The following is a 26,526-nucleotide window of genomic DNA, read 5'->3' on the forward strand; positions in this document are numbered from 1 at the left end:
CCCCCCCCCCCACCACTGCCCAGCAGCCTCCTGCTGCCTGGTTCTGGTCAGGACCCCAGGGGTACCAGTTGTGTGATCTCAGGCTCCTACTTCCTGGTGCCTCCGTTTCCTTACCTGTGCGACGGGGATGGCCACAGAGGGTGTGAGGGTTCTGTGCGCTGGTTTATACTAGGAGCTCCGTGCCTGTCAGCTGCTGTTCACCGTCCTTTCCTGGAACTTTCTGGAGCGCCCCCGGAGGGAAGGAGTGAACAGGCGGGGACTCCGGACGGTGTTAGATGGTGGCGAGGGTCATGAGGGAAGGAGCAGGAGGTGGGGGAGGGGCCCGCATGTTGCTCCCTAGGCAGGTCCCCTCCAAGGTGGGCCTTGTGGATCAGGCCTGGAGTTGAGGGAAGGGGAGCCACTTCTCAGAGACTCTCTGGGTAAAAGGAACCAGGGACTCGGAGGGCCAACCCCCTGTAACGGGAGAGAAGAGACAGGAACACATCTGTGGCCACCCAGCTGGTTCCGGCCAGGCCCAGCCTCAGCCTCAGGACCACTGGGGCCCTTTCCTCTAGNAAGGAGTTGGCCCGTGTTCATGCTGCAAAGGCTTATTCTGAGCAGATGCACATTGACGGGCTTCTCTGGCGAGGTCCAAAGCGCGAGCTGGAGCCGTGTCCTAAGGCTCGCCTGCTCCGGAGCCCAGCAGCCGCTGTGGCCTTGATTGGAGGCTCCACGGCTGCCCCTGCTGCCCCCAGCCGACACGCACCCCAGAACTCAGCCCACCCAGGACACCGGTGCTGCGGCCGCAAGGGGACCTCAGTTCCCCAGGGGTCCAGTCTCCCAGGGAGAGTGGCCTGCGGTCAAGGAGCCTTCCGTGTGGGTACCCAGCCCCTTCCTGGAGACAGGAAGCAGTCCTGGGTGTGGGCCAGCCTGTGTGTGTGGAAAGCTGCCCGGGCCCTTTCTAGAAACCTATGACAGGAACTGCAGTGTCAGTCATAGTGGGGGGGCCAGGCCAGAGGAGGAGGTGCTGATGCCCGGCAGGGCTGCAGAGGGCTGGTGGGGAAAGACACCTGCCCAGAGGACAGACGACAGTGACTGAATCCCAGAAGTCCAAGGGGCCAGCAGTTAGCGATGGCCACGTCTTCCTGCCGGCTGGCCTCACATTGATCCAGGCTGTTCTCTCTTGAGAATTAAAGATGGTCTTTAATTCTTCACTGAGGCGTCCTGGGCCCACCCCGGGGTAGGGAGAGGGCTCTGGCCTGTCCCCCATGGTGCTCACCTGAGGGCCGCCAACACAGCGCAGTCTGTCTCCCAGAGCGGTGTGCTTCCCGCAGCCTACGTGCCTGTGCCCGTCGGGGGCGCTCAGCCCTCCTCCCCTCTCCGCACACCCCCCATTGTCAGCAATTCTTCAACCTCCTGTCTATTTTTAGCTTCCATCCCCAGGGCCCGGCTGACACGGAAGGCAGCGTTGCTGTTTAGAGTTTTTCTTGATGAATATTTTATTCTGGGGCGGCTGCACCGAGTCCAGCAGCTGCTGGCACTTTCCAGGCTAATCATTAAAGAGGCATATGCGGTGTATGGAGCCGGGCTGCTGGGCCAGAGCCAGGCCCAGGCCCCACTGCTGCCCAGCCTGCCTCTGAAGGCCTCTCTGTGGCCACGAGCCCCGACCTCAGGGGTGGAGGGCACGCCCCTGATTTCCCTGAGCGGGGCCAGAAAGGTGGCCTGTGCAGAGAGACGCGGTGGAATCCACTAGGGTGGCTCCTGGGGCCTTGACACCAGCTTGGTCCCAGGACCCTTTTTAGTCTCAGTTTCTTTTTAGAAACTGGAGAACCAAATTATTCCTGGGTCGAAGCCGAAGGAAGCACCTTCTGGGGACCCCACCTCTGAACCTCTCTGGTTCAGATGTGGGTGCTGCTGCCCCGAAGGGCCCCAGGGAGACCAGAGGTGTGGCTGGAGAATGTGGAGGGCGGGGTACCAGGGCTGTGGTGTCCTGGCCTGCTGTGACAGGGCGTGGCGACACAGGACAGGGGGAACCCAGTCCAACACATAGGCAGTGCTGTATTCATGGATCATTCGGAAAAGGAATCTTTTCTTTAAAAAAAAAAAATTTTTTTTAAATAGTTTATTTATTTTTGAGACAGAGAGAGAGACAGAGCATNCATTTTTTTTTAATGTTTATTTATTTTTGAAGGAGAATGACAGCACGAGCAGGGGAGGGGCAGAGAGGGGGAGACACAGAATCGGAAGCAGGCTCCAGGCTCCGAGCTGTCAGCACAGAGCCCGATGCGGGGCACGAGCCCACAGGCTGTGANTAAAAAACATTTTTTTTTTAATGTTTATTTATTTTTGAAGGAGAAAGACAGCACGAGCAGGGGAGGGGCAGAGAGGGGGAGACACAGAATCGGAAGCAGGCTCCAGGCTCCGAGCTGTCAGCACAGAGCCGGATGCGGGGCACGAGCCCACAGGCTGTGAGATCATGACCTGAGCCAGTCACCTGGTGTCCCGGGTGCGCATAGTGACGACAGCTGGGGTGCTCCCAGGGCACCGACCCACTTCTGTGCCGTTGGATCCGCACCAGGGGTCAGGCTAGGTTGTTCCCATCCTGCAGGCAGGTGATCGTGACAGAGGTGGGAGGTCACTTGACCAAAGTCAGGTGGCTGATCTGGTCCAAGGAACCTGGTGTAGGACCTCGAGCCGCACCCATGGCTGGTCCCGTCCCACCCCTGAGCCTCCGTTTCCCCACTGTAGCCATCACGAGCCGAGCGGTCACTCTGCAGGGCCTCTCTGAATTGTCCCAGAGAGGACCTAACCAGGAGACTCTTCGCTCCTTTGCCCCAAAGAGGACGTCAGCGCCCTCTGTACCCAAGCGCTGGCCCCATTCCTCAAGATGAAGCATCAACAGCCAAGGAGGCTGCCGCTGCTTGCTAACTGCGGCCAGGCCTGCTCTGCGCTGCCCAGCGCAGTGAGGGGACACATGTCATGCCCCCAGGTTGTAGGAAAGTGTGTCCCCACCCAGGGACTGGCGGGGGCAGGGTCCCCAGGTGGCTCCACCGCTTGGGGAGACCCCTCAGCGTCCTGGACACTCAGTGTCCGGGAATGATGCTCGCTTGCTCCCTGACGGAAGAAACTCAGATGTGCTGTATCCCAGCGGGACTGGTGCTGTTCTGGAAGTGTGAGAAGCCGCGCGACCCAGGGTACCTCTGCCCCCTGCCGCCTCTCCCTGCCCCTCCCTGCACAGGGGTGAGTCAGGGACTGGACTTCATGAAGTTTCTTGATCCAGTTCCCTTCTCTCCCTTGGTTCTGGACACTTCACGGTGACTCTGTCTTGGGGTGGGAAAATGCCCGCATCCCAGAGCTGCTCCCGTCACCTGATTGATTGGTGCTGGGAAGCTTCTAGTGGCCCCCCGTGAGAACGGGGGTGTGGAGGAGAGGGGGCAGCCCCCACCAGCGCGGCCTTCACCTCTGCTCTTCCTCCAACCGCCTTTCCTTGTGTCCCCTGAAGGCCTGCTGGGTCCCTGCCAGTCCGCACTGGGCCCTTTGCGGGAACAGCCAGTGTTTTGGAGCCCCCTCCCCCATTAACAGCCAGCTGCCCGCAAGGGAGGGCCCGCAGCACCGACAACACAGCTTTTCTCGTTAAAACTCCTGCCCGTAGGTTCTGCTCAGGAAACATCCGTCCCTTGCTTTGTTGTCACGTTTCCAAATCCAGGTGACCCCTGGCTGTTTTAATTTCTCTCGAGCATGAGAACCCAAAAGCGGGCTCTCCGAGGGCGCAGTGAGGCCTGACTCCGGCTGTGGAGGAGGGGAGGCCTGTGGGCGAGGCTGGCAGAGGTGCAGTCTCCAGGGGATGGGGTGGGGGAACCCCAGCTGCTCAGGGTGCCCCAGGTTCCACCACGGCCACCTTGGAGGTAAGTGAGGGAGGGGCCTGTGAAGGGTGTCGGGACCAGACGAAGGCCAGCCCGGGCTGCAGGCCTGAGCAAGGGGATTTCGGCAGTACGTCCCGGGGTGGGATGTGGACCCGCCTGCCGCTGGCACCATGCTTTCTCTGCAAGGTGGCCAAGACCCCCTGCATCCAGGGACACTCCTGAACCCTATACTCAAAGGGACAGGTGAGACACAGGCCCCGGAGCCCCGCGGCAGCATGCATACGAGGACTCCTGGACGAAAGTGTTTCGGCACCACCAGCCGGAGGGAACTTGCTTCTGGGGACCACGCCCAGGTGTGCCGGACATGCCTGGTTGTGGCTTTGCCACCGGGGCGGCTCCTGTCGAGCCCCTGGGTGGCCTGAGCTCTCGAGCTGGCGCGAGCAGATGTCTGGCTGCGTGCCGCTGGAGGAGAACCGCTGCCCAAACGCCACACCGATTTGGAAGTGAGGCTTTTTGGTTTCACTGTCCTATTTGTTGGATCGTTCGTTTGTTCGTTCGTTCGGCAAATGCCTCCGGGGCCAGGCCCAGCCTCAGCAAATGGCAGTTAGGACCTTTTCCAGTGTTGTCGGGTGGAGACAGCCGGTCAGCACAGCTGGCACAGGTGTGAGTGCTGCGTCCCCACCCCCACCCCATGCCTCGGGGTAAGCTGCGGAGAAGCCGCCCACAGGACTGAGTCCTGCGTCTCCTCCTCTACCAGCAGCTGGTACCTTTGCTGCCTTTCCCAATGTCCCCGGCTCCCTGCCTCTTCCTCAGCCTCCTGTGGGCCCCCTCAGGGGAGTCCACGGCCCCCCTGCCCCACACAGCCTTCGTTTTGTGCTGCCGGGCAGGGTCCCCCGACACAGCAATCTCACCATTGGAGCCATCGCCAGAGGCGGCCTCGGGGAACCCCCCACGCGGGGCACCAGACAGGGTGGTGAGGGGCTCTGCCGCCCGCCTGGGCCGCCCAGGTCACATCCGTGGGTGGGGCCGCACTCTGGGATGCAGCTGCTTGCCAGGCTAGGGGTCCCGGATGCCAAGCTCATCCTTGCCTGGCCACACACAGGGCCCCCACCAGGCCGTGCCGAGTGGCCCCAGTCATCAGAAGACATGTCACTGCCTGCACGATCGTTCCCAGACCCCTCCTGTCTCCCATTATGAAAACGGGAGAGGTAGCCTCGTGGCTTCCTAATTAAGAACGTCAGTGTCCCTCGGGCTCGCGGGAAGTTGTTCTGTCACCACTGGAAACCCTCTTCGCACCAGACGTTTGTTAGTTACAAAAAGGACAAGCTATTGATTTTACCGAGGGTGGAACTTAGTCACTCGCCCTCCGCGCCAAGTTCCAAATGTGTGTGCTCGCGGCACAGAAAATTGCAAACTGGAAAACATTTGGTCTGCGCTGTTAGGCTCCAAGAGCCACAGGCTTCCCTCCCGTGGAGAGGAGCCCGGAGACAGCGGCTGGCAGGAGGGAGACGACACAGCTCCGAGGCCCCTGCAGCTGGCGGGCGGGGCCGTTGGGGCTCTCTGAGCAGAAGAGGGGTAGGGGCGCTGATGACCCCCGTGTCTCTGGCTGGGTGTGAGGTTCCAAAGGGCCTGATGCCTTAGGGAACCCCCAGGGCCATCCGCCCTCCTCCCCGGCCAGTGCTGGGGGACCCTCCTCCCTCCTCCCCCGGCCAGTGCTGGGGGACCCTCCTCCCTCCTCCCCCGGCAGTGCTGCTGGATGCGCATTCTGTCTCTCAGGCTGTTTGTGACATGAGTCCCTCACAGGCACATGTGCAGGCAAAGCATGGCAGTGTCACCTCCTCAGGTCCCTGGTTGACAGGTGTGAGAACCTGGCCCTGGGAAGATGGGGGCTGTCCCTGGAGCCCAGAGCCTGGCTTCCTCACTACCCCCCCACCATCCCCTCCACCAGGCAGGCACCTCCTCACACCCATGGGAGATGGCGCGCCGAGGTGTGAGACCCCCCCTGCAAGGCACCGGTGTGGGCTTGGGCCGTAGAGCCACTGGCCTGGGGTCCTGAGCCCTTCCCACCAGCAGCTCCAGGCCCTTGGAGGCGAATGCGATTTCCCACAGAGGAGCTTTCTCCTTCTGCCCACCGCCCCCAGCCCTCCATTACAAACAGCAACAGCCAACAACTTATGTATTTATTTACTCTGCCGGCTGGAGAGAGAGAGGACGCAGGGAGGCGGCAGCTGGGCCGTGGGCGGGGGCCGCGCGCAGGCAGCCATCTGTCTCATTCTGTCGGCTTCACACCCGGCAGGGAAGTGGTGGCCCCTCTTAGTCACTTGGCTGGGAGGGCTGTTTATTGGAACTCACGGCCCGGGGAGGCAGAGTGTCCTCCAGCACAGAGCCCAGCACTGCCCTGCCCGCCTCGGTTTGCTTCCCCCCCCCGCGGGGTGACAGTGAGGGCACTTGACCGACTTTATAAATCCCTGCTATCCCTGCTCTGGCTGGACACCTTCCAGGGCCACCTGGCGATGGTCGCAGCGCTCACAGGGCGGGTGCTTGATGCCTTGATGCCAGCCCGATACTGCCCCAAGGCCTGGTAGGACTCTACAGAGCCCAGAACATTCAGCACCTGCGTCATCCCAACACCAGAAGAGAGATGAGCCCTCCACTGGCCCCTTCCTCTGATGCCTGGCTGGGTTGGCCGGCTGCCCACACATCCATCACGAGGTGGCATGCGCCCTGTCTGAGGGCAGATCCCGGCTGGTGACTCCACTGCGGAATATTGAACATTGGTGCTCTGCACTGGCCTCTCCCTCCACGAGTGGATGCTAGAATTTACCGCGTTTTGTGCCAGCGGCATAGACGGGAATCGTCTGCACTTCGGCCTCTGCCCCTCCTTAGGGCACGCATTGACTGAATTGCTGAGAGAAGCTGCCAGAGCTTCTGGCACACACGTTGCGGGACCCTCGCTGGCCCGTTGGCTGCCGAGGGGTGAGTAGCTGCAGTGGTTGGGGGTCATCTGGAGGAAGCAGGCTGCAGGCCTGCCCGGACCAGGAGCTCTAAGAAGCTGGATCGTCACAGCCGTACAGCCGGGCCACGTGGGGTGAGGGGAGGCCGGCGAGCTGCCGCCCTGCACGTGCACAGCCCCAGGCGTGAGCGCCTCCTCAGGATTGGGGCCAGGGCGCCTCGGTCGCCTCCCGAGACCCGGCCCTGATGGGGACCCACCGTGACACTCCCCTGGCCCGTGTCTGATGTGGCCGTTGAGGCGTTTCCGAGGTTGGTGAATTGGAGAGAGCGTTCCTCGTGAGTTGGGGGGGAAGCAGGGGATGACGGATGCCCCTAAATGTGACAGAAGGACCGGCACACGGCTCATGTCTGTGGAAATGGGGAGGAGACTCCGGCTGCTCGCGGTGCCTCGGTAGCCCTGGGCCCCTGCAGCCCCATGTGTTGGACTCCCCCTCCCAGGAGCGATTGGGGGCCGGAAGCTGACGGAACACAGGATGATGCTCTGTACCTCTGCCCGAGGCGCCTGGCTCCGAGGCTGGAGTGGGGGTGCTGGGCCAGGAGCACACCCTGACTCCAGGCCTCTGGCAGGCCACCACCAGCTCTAGAGGGGACCTTCGCTCCACTGGGCTCCAGGCTTGTTCTGGACCACACAGGAGGGTCACCATACTCCCCGTCGCCTGCTGAGGAGCCCACGGATAAGCACCCATTGGCATGGGGTGACCCAGGGGACGGCAGCAGCGCCCAGGCTCAAATGGAGGCTCTGTGGCTCTATCAGATGTCATTTGGGCAAGTCACCCACCCTCTCTGGGCCTCCTGTCCTCGTCGGGGGAAGGGAAACCGTAATGACCTCAGTATTCCTTGTGGGTCACTGCTGACCATATCGTGCTGGCGTGGTGCGGGCCAGCGTGGTGTGGGCACGTGCCGGGCCCCTCAGTGCAGGCCGCTTCCTCAAAGCTGTGGCCCAGAGAACTGAGAACGTCGTCAGGTTCGCCTCCTGTGCACGGCCCACGGGGGAGAAGCGGCAGGAAGGCCCTAGGCTTTGTCACCGCACAAGGTTCACCTGGGCAGTTGGAGGGATATTGTCACAGATGCGTGGGTTGACCCGGGACACTGTGGGTGTGGTTCTGGGCAGGAGGGTGCCAGGTGGGGAGGTTGGCGAGGGGGCCACAGGGAAATAGAGCCCGGAGGGGGAGGCAGCTCCCCTCCAATGCCAGACTCCGTTCCTCCACTGACTGCATGTGACTTGAAGTCTTTGTGCCCAGGGAAGGGAGCAGGGGTCCCTGCAGCTGCCCTCACGGGTCTAGTTGGGTTTTCTTTTTTTACCTTTTAATTATAGAAAAGTCAAATACATGCAGAAGTAAAGACAAAAAAGATCTCTTAGGTGGTTATTGACGTGGGGCCAGTCTTGCTCGTCTGTGCCCCTCCTGCCCCACCGCCCAGGCCGGCGGAGGCAAATCTGAGACCGCGTCATCGCCCCCAGGGATTTCAGTGTGTCCAGGAGAGAGAAGAGCTCTTTGTCATGTGTCGCTGGCTTATCCTCACCAGCAGACTGGACTCTGGACCCCCTATCGCCCCACAGAAGACCCGGCCCCGGGACCCCGGCCTGCCTTCTCACAGCTTCTGCAGGACCAGCGGCCCCAGGGGCAGGCTCTTGGGCGTAACCACAGCACTGCCCAGTGTTAGAAGGGCCTGGAAAGCCATCCAGATGGATGCCCGCCCCAGTGGCAGGTTGCCTGGCAGCTCTCGGGGGCCACCGTGTTGAGGCCTTGGGTTGGGGAGGGTATGCGCGCTGCCCCTGCTCCTCGTAAGCACGCAGACCCAGGGGGGCCTAGGAAGTCCCCACGCCATGGGTGAGGTGTCCGAGGACATCCCGGGCCTCCGCTCTCTGCTTTTCCCCGAGGAGGCCCTTCCCGCGCGTGTTGGCTGGCTCTGCCCAAGGGGCCCTGGCGCTGCCTCTTGCTGACCAGATGGGAGGACAGCCATTGTCGCTGTCGGCAGGTGACCTGCTCTCCTCCGTGGATCAGGACCCTCCCCGGCAGCACCTGGCCCTTGAGACCCCCTCGCTCTGCTTGACTCTGTAGCCGGGGCGTGTCATTGTCACTTTCCGACGTCCTGGACAATCCGCCTCATTTTCTGCGTGTTGCCAGCTTCCCGAGACGGGTCCGTGCACCTGGCACAGAGCAGCCCGCGAGGGAGGGTGAATGAGTGAGTGAGTGAGTGAGTGAGTGAAGGCTTGGCCGCTGTAGGGAAAGTGCCGGGTTAGTTCAGTGAGCGTTTCCTCTGCGCCGCTGCCACTTGGGTGCGAGGACTTGGGGGGAGCCTTGCCCTGCTGGACCATCTCCTTGACTCCCTGCGGACTGTGAGGGGGTGTTGACCTCTGCCTGATTACATACCGTACAGCTCCGCGTGCACAGGGGAGCACAACCATCACCACAGTCGATTTTAGAACGCGTTCATCCCCCCAGAAGAAACCACGCACCCCTCAGCCGTCAGCCCGCCCCCAGCCCCTGGCGCCACTAACCTGTGTTCTCTGCGGGGATGTGATTAGTCTAAAGATTCCGTATAAATGGGACTCCTACGTGAAGTGGGTGGGGCTTCTGTCACTCTCTTTTTGGGGACATCTAGGAGCACTCTGGTCCTCCCAGCAACACGGTAGGGTGGATACTGGTCCGTTTTACAGAAGGCGGTGTAGGGGGGTCTGTGAGCCTTACGACGGGTAAGTGGCAAAGCCAGATTCAAACCAGCCTGGCCGACCCATCGCTCTGGCTCCCGCAGGGAGGCTGAGCTGGTTCTGGGGCGGAATGAAGAGACCACTCCAGAAAGGGGGTGCGGTGTGGTGGGGGTCCCGAGGCGGTCCAGCCCATTCCACAGGCCGGGTGGCACTGACCCGGGTCTGCAGGGACCAGCTTTGAAGGTGTGTGCCACATGCTGGTAGCGGGAGAGCGTGGGCAGCTGCTGGCCATTCGGCCAACCCCAAGATGGTGGTGCGGCTCCTGAGAAAGAGGGGTCCTTGGCCAGATCCATTTGGGAGGCCGCAGATTCAACAAAGTCAAACAGATTTATTTGACTTCAAGATCTTCAAAGCCTCAGTCCCGTGTGTACCTGTTTATTGCAAGCAGCCAGTTAGCATGCAGCCTCCCACCCGCTTCCCAGCAACCCTCCAGAAGGCTTCCTCTTCCTTCCAAAGGTGGGGACATAGAGGCCGGGGCTGGGGCGCAGAGACTGTGGAGACCCCACTCCCACTACAGGTTTGTAGTTAGCGGCATTAACACAAATGGAACAAGGATGCATGTCCTCAAGGGAGAGAACCGAAGTGCATGGTGTGGACGCTATAGACACACTTGCAGACAGACAGAGCTATAGACAGACTTGCAGACAGACGTCAGAGAGATGGTTGCGGGGGGCGGGGGAGGGTGCTGCTCACCAGAGCTTTGACCTCGGCGGGCCATTTCTGCCCGCTCTCTAGGACCTCCTAGATGATGGCTCCGTTTGCTGCTCCCCCCTGGACCCCACCCTACTCTTCTGAGCCCTGAGAGCCCTTGGCTGGTGACCCAGGCACTTGGGGACCAAGTTCCTCGTGCAAATCCCACGTCTGCCAGTTTCCAGAAATGCTGGTGGGCTGGAGAAACGGGCCCCCCACATCAGGCCGGGCCTGGCTCCAGCGGGCTCTGTGGACAGCCCGGGTGGCCATCACTCTCCAGCCTGCTGCCTTGCTCACGGCTCTTGCTTTTGAGAAATCCTTTTCTTTCCGAGCCTATTGCCTCCTTTCCCTGCCCCAGGGGTGGAAACTCCACCAGTGAGGGAGGGCCCTCGGCACATGGCCCAGCCCACTGTCTCTCCCGCTCCAGCTCTCCCCCACTTCCCCGTTTCCCAGCTCCAGGACCCGAACATACTGCCCATGAGCAGGTTCCCTGGCCGCAGCCCCTCCCCAGTGGGAGGGCCCAGCCGTGCCACTCTCCTAAGCCGTGGCCTTTGGCCACCGTGGGTGGATGGGAGTCACAGGTTTCCTTAACCATGCCAAGCACGTTCCACAGGGGAAGGAGGAGGAAAAGGCCCCCAACTGTCTCAGCCCCGTGGCCTTGATCTTGCATTCTTGGCCTCTTTGGCTGTCCCCCATCTGGTGCAGAGATGGATGGATGGAAGGATGGATGGGGGCAGAGTGGCCCACGGGCCAGTGGCCACACATCACCTGGATGTGTGTTAGAAATGAGTCCCAGCCCGTGGGCCCTAGACCCACCGGCTCAGAACCTGGGTGGCCCCCGCACGCATAGGCATTGGGGAGAAGCCCCCATCTGACACATCCTCGCGGGGCCACACAGAAGCCGGGCCCAGCTGGACGCGGCCTGTGTTTGTGCGGTGCCTTCAGGAACAGGGAGCAGGCCCCCAGCCCTCCTGTCCCCAGGAGTCAGCACTGCCTGCTGTAGCGGAGAGAACATCTTGTCTCCCTGGGCTCTTTCAGGTCAGATTGCACAGCCTCAAATTTCATTTTCTAAAAAAGCCAACCAGAGATGAACCTGGAGCCCCAGGAGCACCTTCTTCCATAAAGTGTCTTCCACTTTCCACGTGTGCTCTTCAAACAGCCGCCAGAACCACGCTAAGAGCACGAGCCCCATTCTTTAAATACCCGAAAGTTCCGCTGGCTCCAAGCCACAAGGTTTTGACAGTTTACACCTGGTGACATTTAGCGAACAATGTCTGAGGAGGCTAAGACGGAGGAAGTATTTGGTTTAACCTGACATTACATCCTCCGGCTGATTGTTCTTTCTCCCTTTTGCCAATATACCATTTGCCTGTAAAACACTTAGGCCTAAAAATAGCTGCTGGGGCTCGGTGTCATTGTGGATGAAGGGCACCTGCCCCATTTCTTTGGCTTTCAGACACCCTCAAAGCAGTGCACGGAAATGCCCCAGAGGAATTGGCAGAGCTCTTTAAACCTGAATTCCTGCCTGGGGCAGGCCGGAGAGAACTCAGTGGTGGGATGGATGGTGCCCCGGGAAGTGACCGCCCGGGCTGCTGCGGTGGCCTCTGCGCTTAGCGGCCAGGCTGCTCTTGGAGAGCAGAAGGGGGCACCGTTCACAGTCCCGCCGTGTGCGCAGAGGCACGAACCGAGACTTCCCGGGCGAAGCCCAGCCTTCGACCAGTGGGCTCTACCCCCACCCCCTGAGGCTGGAGACGTGGCGCTTCAGTTGCTCAGAGGAAAGATGTGCAGAGAAGGGGCGAGCGGGACCCGAGGTGCCTCTCCCATCGTCTGTGCCATCCGGGGCTTTCACCCACACAGCCACCACTATGACTCCTGGTTCATTGAAGTGGCCCTCCCAAGGTCACATAGCCAGCACAGTGCTCGTCTCTACTTCCCTTCGGGGCAGGGACTGTGAGCAGCTGGCATGCCCTGGGAGTGCACCCAGCGGGGACCCCCCTCCTTCCTCACCCTCACCCTGCTCTGGGCCTTCCCCAGAGCATTTATGCATTTAGTGCATTTCCAGCTAAAGTTCATTATCAAAGACGCACTGGGCTTGTGATTCCACCTGCCATGGAGGGTGGCGTGGAGGCGCCGGTGACACTGGTACCCTGACAGGGACCCCTTCCCAGGGTCACCTCGTCCGCCCCAGGCCGCCAGCGCGCCCGGGGTGGGGTGTTCTGGGCCCCCCCCCGGGGCAGCGCCCGGGCTGCGGCCCACAGTCGGGGTGCCATGGCCTCTCTAACCTGCCTGTCTCTGTGTGTGGTCCACAGCCCGAGACCGAGGACGAGAAGAAGCGCTTTGAGGAAGGCAAAGGGCGGTACCTGCAGATGAAGGCAAAACGGCAGGGCCCGGCGGAGCCCCAGGCCTAAGCGACCCTCCCCTCCCGCGCCTGGTCTGCGGGACCCCAGTGTCTAGTCACTTAGAATTTACCCCCTTGGCCAAAAACCCGATCCACACGGAGAGCTGGTGTCGTGTGAAGTGTTCGTCTTGCAGTGTTAACCCGCGCTCTCTCCTGAAAACCTACACACCAAAGCTTTATTTATACCCCTCCAGGGTCGTCCCTCCCGCTGGCGGCGCCCCCGAGGGAATGCTTGCGTGCACACTGCACGGCGTGTATAGAATCCAGCGCCACTAATAAAGCTGCTGTTTGGCTGGACCTTGGTCCTGGGTCGTCATTTGTCTTGGGGGGCTGCTTTCCTGTTGAGCACAGGATGTGGGGGCTGGGGGCTTCCACGGGCCCTCCCGCACTCCTGTCTCCCTCGGGTGCCAGTACCTGCGTGGACCCCAGAACTCGGGTTCTCCTGACTTGCTGGCTGGAGGGAACACCCCTTCCAGGGCCCTGGTTCCATGCCCTGGCCCCAAGGCCCCAGCCAGCACCCTGCTTGCCCTCTGTCTGGCTGCCAGCTCTAAGCCTCAGGTGGTCTTCCCATAGATGGGGGTGGGGAGTGCTTGTGGGGACCCCGGGAGGTGACATGCAGAGAGAGCAGATGCCAACCCCCCCCCGGCTGGGGCACCCTCAGCAAATGGGAGCCCTGCCCTGGTCTCTCTCTGCCTCTTCTCAGTGGAAGCAGCTCTGGCTCCTTAGCCCTCTGGAGGAAGAGGCAGGGATTCTTCTAGAAGGAGCCTCCCAGCTGGTGCCAGGGCCCCTTTGCCTGCTGTGGAAACCCCCAGCCGCTCGGGCCAGGGGGTTGTTGGGAAGGCTTGTGGGGTGGGGGTCTGAGCAGCAGTGTGCGTGAATGGTGTCCGCGTGCAGCTCTGCGTGCACGTGAGTGCGTGCACATCTGTGGCCGTGCGTGTGCGTGTGCATCTAGGCCAGCAGCCTGAGGGCGCAGACAGGCTGCCAAGCCCTACAGGGGTCACCCCTTCACTCCCACCCGTGCCTGAGAAAGATTCCACCAAGCACACCTGGTGGTGGGAGAATGTTCCCAGCCCAGCCTCATCGCAGAAGCCTGGAGATGCAAGGGTGGTCACCAACAGCTGCAGCCTCACACAGGGCTCCCCGGGGCCCAGAGAGAGGGAATGCGGCTCCAGATGTGCAGAAACACCCACCAGGAGCTTCAGAATCTGTCTCGGGCCTCAGTCCCAGCTGCCCGGGTTATTTCCTGCCCGGAAATAACCAGGGAGGGGGAGGGGGAGGGAACGGGCCACTGGAGGCCACAGCGCCAATCCCTTCTGCCTCCCCAGCTCCACCCACGCCCCGTTCTGACCTCCTGAAGGCAGCAGGTGGTGCCCTGGGATGGGAGTGACCAGGAGGCGTCCCCTGCAGGTCCAAGAAAGCCTAGTTCAGCCCAGGCCAGCCGAACCATGGTCCGTGAAACCAGAGTCCAAGGGAAAGAGGACATCAGTCTTGGCTTGGCCACTCATCTGTGTGGCTTTGGGCAAGCCGGGTACCTAAAATCCACTTCCCAGGACAGCTGGGAGGAGCCCAGGATAGAGAAGCATTCAGTACGAGGCCCCCAGGGTGGCCATGGGAGGCCCATCTCCCACCTGCCCGCAGAGCCAGCTGAGCCCAGGGCAGGGGCTCTGGTACAGGCAGTAGTGGGTGAGCTGGGCTGGTGGAGGGGCACTGGGGGCCACAGGCCCAGGGCAGGCTGTCCTCTGCCAGCGGGGCAGCAGTGTGGCCAGAGGCTCCTGATGACTGAATCACCTGTGTTTGCCTTAGAAATGCCACGCTTGAGTACCAGCCTCCGTGTGGCAACCTCCCACTGCTGGTGGCCTATTTATAACCAGGGCCACCTGCGCAGGGAGCTGGCCCGTCCATGGAGAGCTCACTAGGGGTCCTGACTGCCCAGAAGCCACACATGGAGTGCACTGCCCCAGGCCCCCCATGCGCCAGCCCCACTTCATTGCGGAGCCTTCAGATACAAACACCTTTACTTTTGTCGCAAAGCCCTGACCCTCAGGCCTGCCCTGGGTCTCCTTACGGCGACCCCTAACTCCCAGCTGCTCCTGGGATACAGAGGTGGTGTAGGGCGGGCAGTGTGGGAGCCAGCTGTACAGTGGTGCAGGCAGCAGTGGCTGCATTTGGTTGGGTCCGGTCCTATCTGGACAGGGGCCCCCCCTCCTCCACACACTGGGCTGCACACTCTTGGATGCTTCCCAGATGCATGAGAAGGACAGGGCGATGCCAAGCAGCCCAAAATGACTTTGAGGCCTTGTGCCCAGGCTGTGTGTGGTCACGGGTGTCCTAGAAGAGACCAAGCCTCCAAGGGTCCCCAGAGGCCCCCATCAAGGAGACAACAGGATTCCCTTTGTTTGCCTGTCCCCCCCCTCCCCCCCCCCCCCNGCAGGCCTGGCCTCTCCCGGCTGCCACGTCCTGGTTCCAGCTTGAGAGAACATTCCTGAGCCCATAGGGTGAAGGACAATCACCTGGCAGACCCGTGGTCCATTCATCATCCCACGGCGGGCCTCCCCAGAACCCCGGATAAGTTTGAATCCTTAGCTGGCCCAACCTGGCCGGCCCAACCTGGCCTCTCCCTACCTCTCAGCCCCTGATCCTGACCGACTCCCCAGTTCCTGGAAGGTGCTGCTCCTCAGGCGCTCCAGGTCCCCTCCACGCCACACCCTTATTGTTCACCATAGATGTGGCTTCCTCCGGGAAGGCCTCCCTGAGCCCCATGCCCGGCCCTAGGCTCTCACTGTCCGTTCCAGGCCTAGGCCCCCTTGGCCCGCCACCCCCCAGGGCTCCAGGCCTCTGCTTTCCCAGGAGGCTCCGAGGCGGCCTCGGGGCAGCGGATGACCCGAGAGGGCAGCGAGGAGCCGCTGCGTAGTGCAGGCGTCCCAAGAGGCGCCGCCCTCCCGAGGGGGCTTGGGCGCCGCGGCAGAGGCGGGGTGCGGGGGTGGGGGAGAGCCCACGACCCACAGATGCGCAGACAGACCGACGCGGAGGNCTGGGCTTGAGGCCCCGCGACGGGGAGCTCTGGGCGGGGAGGGTCTGCCTGCTGTCCGTTGGTCTCACGGTCTGTCCGCGGGGCGGCGGGCATCGCTGAGGGCCCCGCACCCCCCGCAACTTGCGGACCTTCGGGGTAACTNCGAGCCCCGCCTCGGGCGGCAGCGGAACCGGTGTCTCCGGCCGTAGGGCGGCAGCGCGGGCGGGTGCGGCGCGAGCCCGGGGAATCCTTTCAAGTTCTGGGTTCTCTTTGTTGCGCAATAGAGCCCTGGGGCCACGAGGCTTCATTGGCCCGGGGCCGTGACGTCACGCCGGGGCCCCGCCCGCAGACCCTGCGGAGGGAAGTCTTCCGGACCCGCCGGTCCCGGGCCCGCGGCCCTGCGACGTGCTGTGGGGGGAGGGGAGAAAGGCGGGGCTCCAGGCTCTGAGGGAGGCAAGAAGCCCCAGCCCGAAATGCTGGGGAGCGCTGGGGGCGTGTTGCGGGAGAAACTTCCCAGGAGGGGGCGGCGACCCCTGGGTGCGGACCGCACGGGCTGCAGCCCAGCCTGGGGTCCGGCCCTCAGTGTCCGCTGCTCCCTGTGAAGAATGAACAGCAGGCCTGTGATCAGTGGGTTTTTTGGTCATCAGCCCCCTTCAGTGTGACTTTGGAGACCTTGGAAATCCACTCCCCACCTCCACCCACCTCCACCCCAGTAACATTTCTCTCCCCAGGACCACCGCTCTCTGGAATCCTGGGCTGCAAACCCGGCCCTCATACTTCCTCCCTGTGTTGCTCTGGCTTCTGAGCCTCAGTGTTCCCATCCGCAGTGTGGGAACAGAAGGACCCATCCTGCAGTCACAGGGGGTTGAAAGGCAACCTCGGTTCAAGGAATAAAAATGCCTATTCCCGCTAGGGTTCAGGTTCGGGTTTGGGCTTGGGTTTGAGAGGCCAGGATTCTGATGTCAGCCAAGCGGGGGTTGGGTCCTGGATCAGGCACATCGTAGCTTGGGGCTAATGGTTTTACCCCTCTCTTTGACTATCTTTACAATGGGGACACTGTTGGTATTTATCCCGCAGCATCCCTGGGGGCGCTCACCAGGAGTGTGGCACCTTCTCCAGGCAACCCACGGAACTAGGGCCTTTCCCTGCAGCGAGAGTCTGTTAGGCCAGACGAGGGGATGACCTGGCCAGTTGCAGCCTGTGGCACCTTCCCCACCCCCTGCACCAGTGATCAGCAGGGCCCAGGGTTACAGGGGTCACACACAGCCTGTGGGGCATCGGAGCGAAGGCCCCCAGTATGATAGCCAGGGAGACCCAGCGCCGGTGGAAACAGATGCCAGTCCACCAGGTGCATGAATCCAGCTTCCTATTGGACAATGTAAAGATCACCGGTGTCTGTGGCCTCTGGTCCCCCAGCAGCACCCACATCCTGCCTGCTCTAAACCCTAGTACGCCCTGTGCTGTCCTCACCCCAAAGTCGGGCTGTCCCAGGCTCCGGTTGAGGTGACTGTGTCTACCCACACAGGTCTGAGGCTTACCCACACCTCCAAGCTCAGGATCTGGGTCCTTAAGGGACAGCAGAGCTCAGTGAGCAGAGAGGGCTGTCGTACAGACTTCTACCTGGCAAGCATTTGTTGAACGCTTACTGTGTGCTTGGCCGCGTTCCTTGGCGTAGCGTATCTACTACCCACAGCACTCTCCGAGGTGGGTACTATCGTGTCCAGTTTATAGATGAGAAAAAGGAGGCCCAGCTGAGTGAAGTAACTGGCTGGAGAGCTAGAGGCAGAGTCCAGCAGCTCTTTACCCCACCCCATGTGGCCTCCGTATGCTGACATCAAAGAGTTTTGCCGGTCACTGGAATGGCTGGTGGAGGGTCCGACAGGGCCCCCCCATCTCCCCACACTGGGTCTGGAGTGGGGACGAGGAGGATGCTCTAAGCAGAAGCCTGATGTTTGGGAGCGAATTTCCTTGGCCCAAGAACTCCCCCAGCCTCCTAGGAGACCTTTAAGGAGCGCTGGTGTGGTCCAGGATAGCCGCCTCCCCGGGTCACCGGGCAGGCCCACAGCAGGGACAGAGAGATGAATGACACACATCCCTCAGAGGTCCTTCAGTGTCTAAGGGGATCAGGCCACAGACAGACCAAAAGAACTCCAGACAAGACAAGAAGGGGCCAAGTGGTATTTCCTTCCCGGCCCAGAGAGCCAGGGGCCTGCAGCGCCCTGTCCATCCCAAGCTGGAATCAGTCCCTGGGGGATCCCATGGCTGTGTCTGGTACAGCAGGTGCTCAGAAGTGTTGGGGGCAAGAGAATTGCATCCAGTAAGATTAAACAGGCCCTTAGTAAGAAGGGCTAAATATACACAGAGCGCATAGGAGGCCTTCACATAGTATGGTACTTCCCCCCATGCTGCCTGCTCCCGGCTGCGGCCAGATTGTCCTACTGTCGGGGCCTCATATCAGAGGGACCAGCCAGTGCTCCGCAAGGGGAGGTGGCTTAGGGCTGCCGGGCTTGGGAGGTGGAGGGAGGGCCTCCGTCTGGCAGGATGGAGTGCCTCTCCAACATGTGCATTCTGCCCAATTTCCTGTGTCCCTGGCTCATGGCCGTAGGCTGTCAGCCGTTCCTCGTTGGGGTCAAGGTCTGGTCCCCGGGCTGTCTCCAGACCCATGCTGTCTAAGGCATCCACAGTATAATACTGATCGCCTCCCCAGAGCACCACCGTGTGCGAGACCTGGACCCAGAGCATAAGCGTGGCCACCCAGAACGCCCACTGGGCGTGAGACCTGGCCCAGGGCTTCCGGGAGGCGGCGTCTGTCCACCGCAGCCTCACCCCGGAGGAATCATCATCATCCCCTTTACAGAGGACCTGGGTGCGGGAACCTTGCCACACAGCTGGCACACTGGAGCTTAGTTTGAGTGCCAGCCTGTGGCGGTGCTGGGGGCTGACCCAGGCAAAGCAGGCTGCCCATGGAAGTGGTCACCGGGTGGCACACACAGGGCTCACTCTCTAAGGCACGTCCTTATTTGGCCAAATGAAGTGGGACAGGTTAAGATAAGGGCCCCTGATGTGCAGCAGGGACGCACCGCACGGGCTGTGTGAGGGTTGGGGACATTGATTGTGAGAGTGCCGGTTCTGGGCAGGCCCAGGGCACGGGGGGGATGCCCAGCCAGGATGGATGCAGCTGTCCTGGAAGCAAACCCAGACTCATACCTTGGCCAGGAGCGGGTGGAAGGGAAGATGTTTGCACTTTACTGGGCACCCCTGGCCATGTCCCCTGGCTGCCAGGGCCATGGGCTGCAGGCCCCAGAGGGGAGAGGAGGGCAAAGCAGCCCAGGTCAGGACCACACAGGCAATGGTGCACCAGGAGACCCCCCCATCCCCTACTCTGAGGAGCCAGAGGGACAGTCTCCCAGCACTCATGGGCTTCTCCTCCACTGCAGATGCTCGTGGTCCCTGGCGTCTCCCAGCCACCACGCGTGAGGGCCGCTGCTCCCAGCTGAGGCCTGGCCCCGAAGAAGATGTCTCAGCTGCCGGCCGGCGCCCGTCTGCACCATGAGTGATGAGCGGCGGCTGTCTGGCAGCGCGGTGGGCTGGCTGGCGTGCGGAGGCCTCTCCCTGCTGGCCAATGCCTGGGGCATCCTGAGTGTGGGTGCCAAGCAGAAGAAGTGGAAGCCGCTGGAGTTTCTGCTATGCACGCTCGCGGCCACCCACATGCTCAACGTCGCGGTGCCCATCACCACGTACGCTGTGGTGCAGCTGCGGCGGCAGCACCCCGACTATGAGTGGAATGAGGGCCTCTGCAAGGTCTTCGTCTCCACCTTCTACACCCTCACCCTGGCCACTTGCTTCTCCGTCACCTCCCTCTCCTACCACCGCATGTGGATGGTCCGCTGGCCGGTCAACTACCGGTGAGCTCTGGGGCGTGTGTGTGCGCGCGGGCACGCACTTCCGTGTCTGGCGTTGGTAGAGAGGGGGCGCGTGGGCAGTGTACACGAGGAACGTTGGGCGCACAAATGCCCCCAGGGTGCTGATGATGCCCCCAGCCTCGGTGCCGCACCCGGTCGCTCGTGGTGGGTGGGCAGACTGGGAGGCTCCGGAGGGTCCTGGGCCGCGGCTGGCACGCACGTGCAGGTGTGCACGGGGGCACGTGGTGTCTGGTACCGAAATGCTTGCTGAGAGGGACGTGTGACGACATGCACGAGTGTCCCCTGTGCACGGAACAAGGCTCCACTTTGCTGCCCATCGTGACGACGATGTACTAGGAGTCCAGGGCAGTCGGGGATCCTCTGCAGGTCCCCGGGGCTCTGGGAAGACCCTGTGAGTGACACCTCGGTCCTGTCCCTACCCCGTGTCAGGCTGAGCAACGCCAAGAAGCAGGCAGTGCACACGGTCATGGGCATCTGGATGGTGTCCTTCATCCTCTCGGCCCTGCCTGCCGTCGGCTGGCACGACACGAGCGAGCGCTTCTACACCCACGGCTGCCGCTTCATCGTGGCTGAGATCGGCCTGGGCTTTGGCGTCTGCTTCCTGCTGTTGGTGGGCGGCAGTGTGGCCATGGGTGTGGTCTGCACAGCCATCGCCCTCTTCCAGACGCTGGCCGTGCACGTGGGGCCGCGGGCCGGCCGCCGCGCCTTCACCGTGCCCACCATCGTGGTGGAGGACGCTCAGGGCAAGCGCCGCTCCTCCATCGATGGCTCTGAGCCCGCCAAGACCTCGCTGCAGATCACGGGCCTGGTGGCCACCATCGTCATCATCTACGACTGCCTCATGGGCTTCCCAGTGCTGGTGGGTGAGACTGTCAGCTGGTGGGAGCCTGTCTGGGATGCGGGCTCCGGGACAGCCCTGGGGCTAAGGCATGCTCCAGGCATCAGGTGGTTGGATCCTCCCACCCAGTCCTGTGGGGGGGGGGGGTGGGGGTGGNGCATTATCATCATCCCCATTTTACAGATTTGGACACTGAGGTTCAGAGAGGTAAAATGACCCACCTAAAGTTTAAGGTTCAGGCAGCTGCATTAGGACTTGAGTCCAAGTCAGATGACCCCAGGATCTTTCTGGCACACTGCAGGGGACAGTCCTTACCAGAGGGAGGCCCATTCAAGCAGAGGATGTAGGAGGTGGAGTAACATGACCGCCTCCCCCAAGAATAAAGTCTGGATTCAACAGCCATGACCTTGCACCCATAGGGCTCCCGCCCAGTGCCCTGAAGGGTCTGGGGTGGGACAGGAAGGGGTCTAGGGGCAAGGACCGGCCCGAGAATTCATCCCAGCAGCTAGGCAGGGCTGTGCCCCTGGTCACTGCAGGTCACAAGCTCCAGAGGGTGACAGGTGGGGTGGCAGCCTCATAGCGGACGCACTCAAGATGCAGTCCCAGGGAACCTGTGGCCCCACCCTCAGTGGGCCTGCCACCCCCCTCTGGGGGCTGGGCTCTCCGGTGTTCGGGGGGGCCCTGCGTCTCCGGTCTGTGCTGATGGAGAGGAGGAGCGTGTGCGGCACGGCAGAGCCACAGGGGGACGGTGGTGGAGGAAGAGCCTCCCCCCACCTTGTCTCCGGGGCATGGAAGGGGGCGCTGTTTATGGAGCCCACTACATGCTGTAGGCCTGGTTTGGTGTCAGATCTTGACCTCACTCCGTGGGGTGTTCTTGGCCCATTTCATAGATGAAGAAACTGAGCCCCAGAGAGGTTCAGCACCTTCCCGAGGGTCACACAGCTCACACAGTGGAACCAGTGTGATGAGTGTATCATACCCACTTCTCTGATGGGAGAATAATTAAATGTCACTCGGGGTGGGGGAAGAGACTTTCCTGGGAGAGGAGGAATGAGGGTCCCTGGACAGTGACCCAAAGGCTGCCTGGATTGCCTGGATGATTCTCAGAAACTGCTTTGATTCTCCTCTGAGCTCCGTGGCCCAGACTCGCCACCCCACCCCCCACGTAGGGGAAGAGCCAAAGAGGCCACTGGCCACGGAAGGGTGAGGATGGCAAAAAAGCCCCGGAACTGGGGAGCCTGAGGCCTGGTTCTCCAAACCTCAGTTTCCTCTTCCCAAAAACGGGACGGGTAAACCATACCCCCACCTCTCTCCTTGGACGGTCACGAGGCCGAAGTGAGGGAAGGCCCGCCCCGTGCTGCCCGGCATGATGGGAAGGACCCTCCGTGCACACACCGGGTTATGGCCGTTCATCCGGGCAGCCAGCAGCTCCCGGCGGACACAGACTTCCACCCTCACCCTCTGGCTCTTTGCGGCCCGGGAGCCTATAGCTCTGTGTGCTGCCTCCTCCTCCCGCAGGCGGGAGAGGTGAGGGCAGGGGGGAGGGGGTGCTGCCAGGTGCCAGGCCCAGCCCCGTGCCCGCAGGTGGTGAGCTTCAGCAGCCTTCGGGCGGACGCCTCGGCGCCCTGGATGGCGCTGTGTGTGCTGTGGTGCTCCGTGGCCCAGGCGCTCCTGCTGCCCGTGTTCCTCTGGGCCTGCGACCGTTACCGCGCCGACCTCAAGGCCGTCTGGGAGAAGTGCGTGGCCCTCATGGCTAACGAGGAGGACTCAGACAACGGTGAGGAAGGCCTGAGAGAGGCCCCAGGGAGAACGCGGCCTGGGCGAGGTCAGCCGGGTGACAGCTATCAGGTGACTGCCCCGTGGCACTGACGTGACCCCATTCTTACGTGTCTCCTGGGGGCGTTCTCCTCTCCAGCCTGGCTGTCCCGGGCGGTATCTATCTGTGGACACCAGGCTGAATGTGCTCCCCAGAGCTTTCCCCCTTAGAGGCCCCCACGGGTGCTGCCTCACCCCAATAATCACAGTGTTAGCCTGGGTTGAGACTTTGCTATGTACCAGTTGCCATCAGACCCAACGCCCACCAGGTAAGATCACATCCCAGCCCCATAGAGGAGGAGCCTCGCCCAGGCGAGGCCCCCAGTCCCTCAGCCAAAAGGTAGCACAGTCAGATTTGAACCCAGGACCCTGCCCTTCCCCCTTTCCACTAACCAGCGCCTGGGCTCTCACTCTCTGATGCCCCCAGGTTTCCGTGGCCCCTAAGCTTTCGCTTCGCCCTGCAGATCCCGGCCTGGAGGGTGGCATCCCCCCGGACCTGGTGCTGGAGCACTCTCTCGACTACAGCTATGGGGGTGACTTTGTGGCCCTGGACAGGATGGCCAAGTACGAGCTCTCTGCCCTGGAGGGGGGCCTGCCCCAGTTCTACCCGCTGCGGCCCTTGCAGGAAGACAAGACGCAGTACCTGCAGGTAGGGACGGGGCGGGCCGAGACACTGAAGATGCAGGTGGGGGGAGGCTCGTGACCTCCCCAAGGCCTTTGCTCGCTGAGCCCCGCGTCGGTCCCGTTTTCCAGGAGGGCGGCCCGGGTTAACCCCGCCCGTCCTGACAGGTGCCGGCCACACGACGCTTCTCCCACGACGACGCGGACGTGNCGGACTCACTGGGCTCCGCGTCCTAGGGCCCACAGGCGCCTCCCCACGCGCGCGTCCGGCGGGCCGGGCCGCCCGCAGGGACCGAAGCACCAAAGATGCCGCGCTTGACCCAAGCTGGGCTCCGGGCAGCGCCACGCGGGGCCCGCCGACGGCACCCGGCCATGTGCCAGCTCTCCCTGCGTGACTGAGCCACAGGCATTGCCTGGAGCGAGGGCCCGGACCCGCTGCGGGGTACCGCATCTCGGGGCAGAGCGAGGCTGGCTTGGGTAAAGGCCCTGCTGCACCTCGCCCAGCCCCAGGGCGGCTGGATAGGGGGCATGGGGTGGGGGTGGCGGCAGGGAGCCGGGGGACAGGGCCACCCGCTAGACAGAACAAAGCCCAGCCCTGCAGGAGCCACCCGGCTGCACCCTGCTTTCCACCTCGCACGGGAACTGTCTCACCCCCGTGAGGGGCAAGGTACAGAGGGTCTCTAAGCACAGGAATCTTCGAAGCCCAAACAGGCTCTCTGAGCAGGCCTTCCTGCTGACCAGTTCTGCCTCGGTTTCCCCATCTGTTTTGAGCAGGTGACTATGTTAACTCTCAGGACTCTTTGGAGAAGTCTCCAGGTCCGTGTGCACTGGCTCCTGAATGGACAGGGTGTGAGAGTACCTAGGGCCCTCTGTGGGCCCTTGCCGGGGGGCCAGTCTTCAGTGTGTGGCCTCTTGTGGCCCCTGCACCCGAGGCCTCCCACTCTCAGTGCCCCTGGGCCCCCAGGAACACACCCCAGCTAAAGCACAGCACTTTTGAGCCACCACCCACCTGTGACCACTGTTAGTGTCCGCACCCTCAACACTCTGCCATCCCTGCCTCCCCTCCACGTCAGCCTGTGACTGCTCCCATCATGAAGGCCGTGGGTCCGTGATGGGAAAGAACTGAAGCAAAGGGAGGGCGGGCTTTCTTATCCTGATGTCCCAGGGAAGGAGTCCTGGCTCCGAGTCCTCCCGGGTTCTGGGCCCGATCCCTGGTGAGGGTCCTCCCCTACCCTGCGGACAGGGCTCTTTGCTTTGCCATGGGTCTTGAGGAAGGGCCTCTGCTGGGTCTTCTGTGTAGAAAGACCCTAGGCTCCGGCTAAGGAGAAGCCCAGGAACAGCTGTGACCTTGATCTGAAGACAAGGGCAAATGCAGAGGCTGCCTCATCCTGGCCCCTGCCTCTCCACAAAGGCCCCTACACAGCAAACCCCTAGCAGATTCAGGGCCTGCGTGGAGCCGGCTGGCACTGTGTTCCCTCCTGCTGTGTAGCCTGGGATTGCAACAAGGCCCCGGACCCTCCGGTGGTCAAGCCTGTTTCCTCACTGGCCCCCCGACAAGGTCTTAGCCCTGGGAGGGGCAAGCATAGGGGACTCCTCAGCTCTGTCTCAGCTTCAGAGCCCCCCCCCAGTCCTAAGCTGTGGGGTACCTGGGGAGGGAGGAGCCCTCCACAGGTGAGCAGGGTAGGAAACTGCAGTAGAGCCCCAGCCACGGGAGGGGCCGCCTCTGGCCAATGTTGCTGTGCCTTCAAGGACCAAGAGGAGTGGGGGCAGAGATGGACAGCTCGCCGCCGCTGTGTCAGCCCCTGGCCCCGCCCCCTGCTCAGGCCGGCCCAAGGTCACATCGGGTTTTTACTCTGTGTATTTCATATCCAATGGCAATACTTGCAGGGGAGACATGATACCCCCAAATCCCTCCAGTTCTGGTTTTTACAAAAATAAAGAGGAGGGAGGACCCCAAACGGAGGACCTTGGGTCTCCCCCCCCTCACATTTTGTGCAGCCTCCGGGCCTATTTGCTGCGTTGATAAGCAGCTTGGCCCCAGGCTCATAGGGAAGGGAGCTGTGTCTTCAGACCACCGCCCACCCAGAGCCAGGAATCCGTTTGTAGTTTTTTTGACAACTGAGCATTTCTCTTCTGTACAGAATACAATAAAAACTTCCTATGATTTGCACCTCGCATTCCTAGGGTGGTTTCATGGAAACACCTTTCTAGAACAGAGCAGCACTGCTAGCCAGCTGCCCCTCAATGTCCCTCCCTCCGGGTCCAGAAGTCATCCCAGTGCTCCGCCCTTTGGGTCAGTGCCCCTTTTCTATGCAAGCGTTGCAGCCCCACCCAGCGAGTGAGACCCGCCTGGAGCAGGGGCAGGATGGAGCCTTGGGGTCCGCACCACAGCCCTGAGAGCAGGAAAAGCCCCAGAAGCTCAACTGGCAGCCCCAGCACCAGGAATGGCTTCAGGGGCCTTTAGCCCCTGTGAGTTTGATTCGGGAGAGCAAGAAGGGCAGGGCCTGGGGGCTCCAGACCTCTCCTGCCTGGTGACCTGCTCCAGCCCGGGTAGGAGTTTGGAGGTCGCTCCCGGGTCCTCGGTATAAGGTCGCCACCTAGTGGCTGGCAGAGGGGTTAGTGCGGCTGCCCCCGTCCCCCACTAGCCCACGACACAGCAGAAGGCCGAGACCCCAGAGGCCACCCCCCACCGACCGCCACAGCCGGGACCCCCTCCCCGCCTGCGCTCCAGAGAGACTGATGGGTGGAGTGGGGGAGCCAGACCGCACTCTAACCAGAACGGGTTTAGCACACACAGGCAAAGCAGGGGGATCCCTTTAGGGGAAACGTTTTATAGAAAGTCGGTTATTTGTAGTTCAAAAGATGCACCCAAGTAGGTATCGTGGGAGAAATGTGGACTTCCATGGTCTCTTTATACCCATTTCACAGGTTCTCACTATCTGTATTCTGAATTTCAAGCTGGAAGTACCAGGATCTCTCCCAGGGCGCAGCAGAGGATTCCCGCCCCCTCGAGCACCGGGACCCCACGCTAGGGTCGGAGCACAGCAACGACCTCATTTTCGGAAGAACAAACGAGCGCAGAGCGCTCGAAGGGCCGTCGAGGGTCGCGGGTTCTGTGGCGGCAACAGAGGCCAGGCGGCCGGAACCCTCCGGAGCCGCACGCTGCGGGGTGTGGGGTGACCCGAGCGACGGGGGGAGCATTTGCGGGCCTGGCTGCTGAGCTCGGGCAGTTGGGGGCAGCTCCTCTGCGATGGGCGGACCTCAGAGCGCGCGCCGGCGTGGCGGGCCTCGCGGCGTGCAGAGGGGGTGGGGACCCGTGGAAGNGGCTGCGGGGGGGGGGGGGGGGCGGGCTGCCCGCCGGGGGCCCTGGGAAAGAGGAGCAGCCTGGGACATGCCCTCCCAGCCCACGAGAAGGTGGGAAGAGGAGAGAGCGGGTCCAGCTTGAGTAGGTGGGGCTAGGGTGGGGGATGGGCCCGGTCCCCCCACCCCCGCGCGCCCTGAGGCTCCAGGGCTCCGTGCATTTCCTCGCGTTCGCGGGCACGCGGCACTCTCCCAGCCTCTCCTGCCCTGGAACCAAGACGGAAGACCGGGGTCCCGGCCATCATCGCAGGCGCGCCCTAAACAGTCTCTGCGACCCCGGGCCAGACGGGGGCCCTCTGGAGTCGGC

The 26,526-nt window shown here is 62.3% G+C and overlaps 3 protein-coding genes across 4 annotated transcripts in view; 2 read left to right on the forward strand and 1 right to left on the reverse strand.

The window, feature by feature from the left end:
* The window catches only part of ACOT7 (acyl-CoA thioesterase 7), an 86,138-nt gene extending 73,189 nt beyond the window's left edge, over positions 1–12,949 (forward strand). Inside the window, exons 9-10 of one of the 2 annotated variants that reach the window (XM_077763879.1) lie at positions 10,300–10,388; positions 12,564–12,626. In XM_077763879.1, the coding sequence (XP_077620005.1) occupies positions 10,300–10,359 (60 nt within the window). In that variant the 3' untranslated portion in view covers positions 10,360–10,388; positions 12,564–12,626. Of the gene's footprint in view, positions 1–10,299; positions 10,389–12,563 lie in introns of both variants that reach the window. The other variant, XM_077763878.1, reaches the window with a different exon arrangement.
* Positions 12,950–17,313: 4,364 nt separating this feature from the next.
* Positions 17,314–23,096, forward strand: GPR153 (G protein-coupled receptor 153). Its single transcript, XM_077763985.1, has 6 exons — positions 17,314–17,366; positions 19,100–19,567; positions 20,015–20,444; positions 22,008–22,200; positions 22,703–22,887; positions 23,028–23,096. The coding sequence occupies exons 2-6, from the start codon at positions 19,212–19,214 to the stop codon at positions 23,094–23,096; spliced, it is 1,233 nt and encodes a 410-aa protein (XP_077620111.1). The 5' UTR covers positions 17,314–17,366; positions 19,100–19,211.
* A 2,816-nt stretch (positions 23,097–25,912) lies between these two features.
* HES3 (hes family bHLH transcription factor 3) overlaps positions 25,913–26,526 on the reverse strand; it is a 1,364-nt gene continuing 750 nt past the window's right edge. The window contains exon 5 of the mRNA XM_077763986.1: positions 25,913–26,185. Coding sequence (XP_077620112.1) covers positions 25,913–26,185 — 273 coding nt within the window. The remainder of the gene's footprint in view (positions 26,186–26,526) is intronic.

This window comes from Crocuta crocuta, unplaced genomic scaffold, assembly GCF_008692635.1.
Source record: "Crocuta crocuta isolate KB4526 unplaced genomic scaffold, BGI_CrCroc_1.0 scaffold13, whole genome shotgun sequence".
Taxonomy (NCBI): Eukaryota; Metazoa; Chordata; class Mammalia; order Carnivora; family Hyaenidae; genus Crocuta; species Crocuta crocuta.